Below are 3,247 nucleotides of genomic sequence, written 5' to 3'. Positions count from 1 at the left end.
TCTTCTGGGTAAAGTCCGGGCATTTTTTCAGCGCTCCAGGCGAATAGGTCGGCGTTCTCACGGAGGCAAGCTTTGAGTTGCCTTTTGGCCAGGTCTGGCAGGTCCAACCCGATCTTGACTCCCCTGGTCGGATCTTCTCCCAGGGCTACGAGTTCAAAGTCTTCGTCCGAAATTGGTCGGAGGATCCCTTCGGATATGCATGAGTTGATGCTTTGCTCGGGTTCTCCCAGAAAACGACTGTCGAGGTCGACAGTGTCAATGCGGGGCATAGATTTGTTGGTTTCTGAAGTAGCGCTGGTTGCTGCCTTCTCTTGGGCCGGTGTCTTTATTGCGCTCAGGCCCTTGGAGGAGGCTTCGAAACACCTTCTGGCTGCTTCGATGTCGCCGTGGAGTGTCGCTACTTGTCCTTTGGTCGTATAGTATTTGAGCTTGAGGTGTACGGTTGAGGGAACCGCGAATAATTCGGCCAGAGTGGGCGTCCGAGGATGCACTGGTATATTGATGGGTAGTCGATGACTAGAAATTGGACTTTCACTGCCCTGGTGGTCTCTGCCGACCCGATCGAAACTATGAGTTCCACGAATCCCCAAGGCTTGGTTACTGTGCCATTGAATCCTTGCAGGTTCGATCCTACGTACGGTGTAAGGTGACTGTCGTTCAGCTGCAACGTCTTCAATAATTGGGAGTACATGATGTCCACTGAGCTTCCCTGGTCGACCAATATGCGTCGCACGTCAAAATTAGCCATCCGTGCTCGGATGAGGAGCGGAATGGTCGCATTAGGTGCTCCTCCGGGCCATTCTTCTTTATAGAAAGATATTGAGGAGGGACTGCCTTTAGCATGGTCGGAGGTCGAGGCCATGTTTGCACTGGCCGAGATTAGCTCGTCAAACTTGTGTTTTACAGATCCGACGGTCATCTTGCTGAAACCCCCGCCTGATATAACCATTGCGGATGGGAACCTCTCCCATGTGCTATGGGAGGAATAAGTGGTTTCTGCGTTGGCCCAGTCAGGGAGGTAAAAATCTTCCGGCCTGGTAATGCTCATGGCCACTTGCATGACGGGCGTATCCTCCGCCGGCTTTTCCTCGGTGACTGGCTTGGCTTCTTTAGTGGCCTTCTGCTTCTTCGCATATTGCTTTAGATGTCCCTCTCTGATTAATATCTCTATGGCATCTTTAAGGTGGATGCAATCCTCAGTGTTGTGCCTGTGGCCTTTGTGGAAACGGCAGAATTTCGATTTATCCACGTTTGGCCGGGCGGGCAAGCTCTTAGGGAATCGGACCTTGCCCGTCTGAAACTCGGCGTTTGCGCATTCGTTCAAGATGCGCTCCCTTGAAGCGTTCAGCAGGGTGTACTCTCGGAATTTCCCCGCGGGGGCTTTGTAGTCCTTGGGGTCCCGAGTTTTATCATCCTTCTTTTTGTCGGTTCCTCGGCGAGACTCATCTTGGTGTGTATTTTTACTGCTCTCTTCGTGCTTGGAATTGTGGACGGCGTGGGCGGCTTCTTTCTCCTCATACTGTATGTAGGCTTGGGCTTTGAGGAAAAATTCGTCAAGAGTGGCCGGAGTTTCAATTCCGACGGCTTTAGCGAAGTCCGAGCGTGGGCGGAGACCGCGCTCGAGCAGGAACTTCTTCATATGGGCAGTGGTGGATACTTGTACGGCTTCTTTATTGAATCTTTCTATGTATGTGTCGTCCTCGGTTTTTCTCTCGTGTGAGATACGAACTGACTCTTCTTTTATTTTTGAGTTTTGAAAATCAGAGAGTCGCCACCGACTTTTATTTTATCCAATTAAGGAAAGGTTTATAAAAGAAACAGAAAAAGACCTTTAAGAGATTTTGGGTTCGGGGGTAGGTTATACAAAGGGAAGGTATTAACACCCCTTTGTATCCATGGTTATCCATGGGCTCTTAATTGCTTAGCTCACTTGTTTGAATCATTTGTCTTGCTTTGAAATGCTTGTATGTGGTTTTAAAATACCTTTGTAAATTAACTTTGTAATGATACTTGTGCGGATGTATACAAAGTGTTTTGTCTTTTGAAAGATGTTTTGAAAAAAAGATCTTTAATTTCGTAATGATCCTTGTTTGGATATATACAAAATGTTGTCTTTTTTTGAAAGTTTTGTTTAAAAAAAACACAGTGATATGTGAAACATTTGTTATTTTGTTTGATTTGAGCAAGCAATTAGGAGATATACCCTAAATTTATAAGGTCCTTTCCCATTTCTTTTAGAAAATTCTCCTTTGACCGGATGTAAACAAAAGTTTGGATTTGTATTTGAAACAGTATAATTGATTTTGAAAAAAAAGTAACAGAGGGATTACCCTAAGAGGTGCAAGTGTGATTGTATTCTGATTCAGATATTTTTGTCTTTGAAATTAGTGACCTAACGCTTCAGTTTTTTATCTTTTGACATACACGCAGTTTTATATGTACAGAAATTAAAGTGCGGGAATGTAAAATGCGGAAAATAAATCTACGCTGTAACATGGCTTCGGGAGGGGGATTACAATAATAATCGGGAGCACGAAAACTAAAACCCTAAGCTAGATTATTACATTACTTGTGCGAGAATTAAATCTAAGCTATTACAAATTATTTACAGGATTTTGAATAAAGCAAACAAGTTACGTTGAAAATAAAATCGAGGAATGGAAAGGGGGGATGATAAAGGAAAAATAAAGTTTTGAAAATAAGATAAAAATCCTAAGTCTAAGTTTATTTTTATTATTATTTTTTTATGTTTTTAACTAAATTAAAAGTCTAATTTAACCTAATTAAAAGACTAAATGATAGAAAAAAAAAATCTAACCTTATTTAATTAAATCTAAATTAAGTCTAAACTAGTTGTCAATTAATTTTAAACTTAAACTAATTTTTTTTTGTGATTTTTGGAATTGATTTTAAGGTTATACTAAGTTAATTAAACTAATTAATTATACTAAATAAATTAACCTAATAAAATAATAACATTTTTTTTATGTTCAGAAATTAAGTGATAAAATATAAAACCTAAATCTAGAAGAATAATAATTTTGAGTGATTTTGATTGGTTGATATTTAATTAAAAGTAAAAAAAACTAATTAATTAAGATGGCAGGGGGTGTATTAAGCAGTTTGAAAATTGAACTGAAATCAATTGTTTTTTGCGTTTGGGCCTTTAAAACGTGGGGTGTGAAGAGCAAATGCGTGCAGGCCCAGTCCAACAAGCAAATTTATTTTCAGATTTTTAAATATGTGG

General features: G+C 40.7%; 1 protein-coding gene across 1 annotated transcript; it reads right to left on the bottom strand.

Annotated features, from left to right (window-relative positions):
* Positions 1-397: 397 nt before the first annotated feature.
* On the bottom strand, positions 398-1,639 carry LOC131650181 (uncharacterized). The gene has a single exon (XM_058919903.1). The coding sequence runs from the start codon at positions 1,637-1,639 to the stop codon at positions 398-400; it is 1,242 nt and encodes a 413-aa protein (XP_058775886.1).
* Between the last annotated feature and the right edge of the window lie 1,608 nt (positions 1,640-3,247).

The sequence above is a fragment of the Vicia villosa genome, linkage group LG2 (genome assembly GCF_029867415.1).
Source record: "Vicia villosa cultivar HV-30 ecotype Madison, WI linkage group LG2, Vvil1.0, whole genome shotgun sequence".
Classification (NCBI taxonomy): domain Eukaryota; kingdom Viridiplantae; phylum Streptophyta; class Magnoliopsida; order Fabales; family Fabaceae; genus Vicia; species Vicia villosa.
This window is presented reverse-complemented; position numbering and strand designations above follow the sequence as displayed.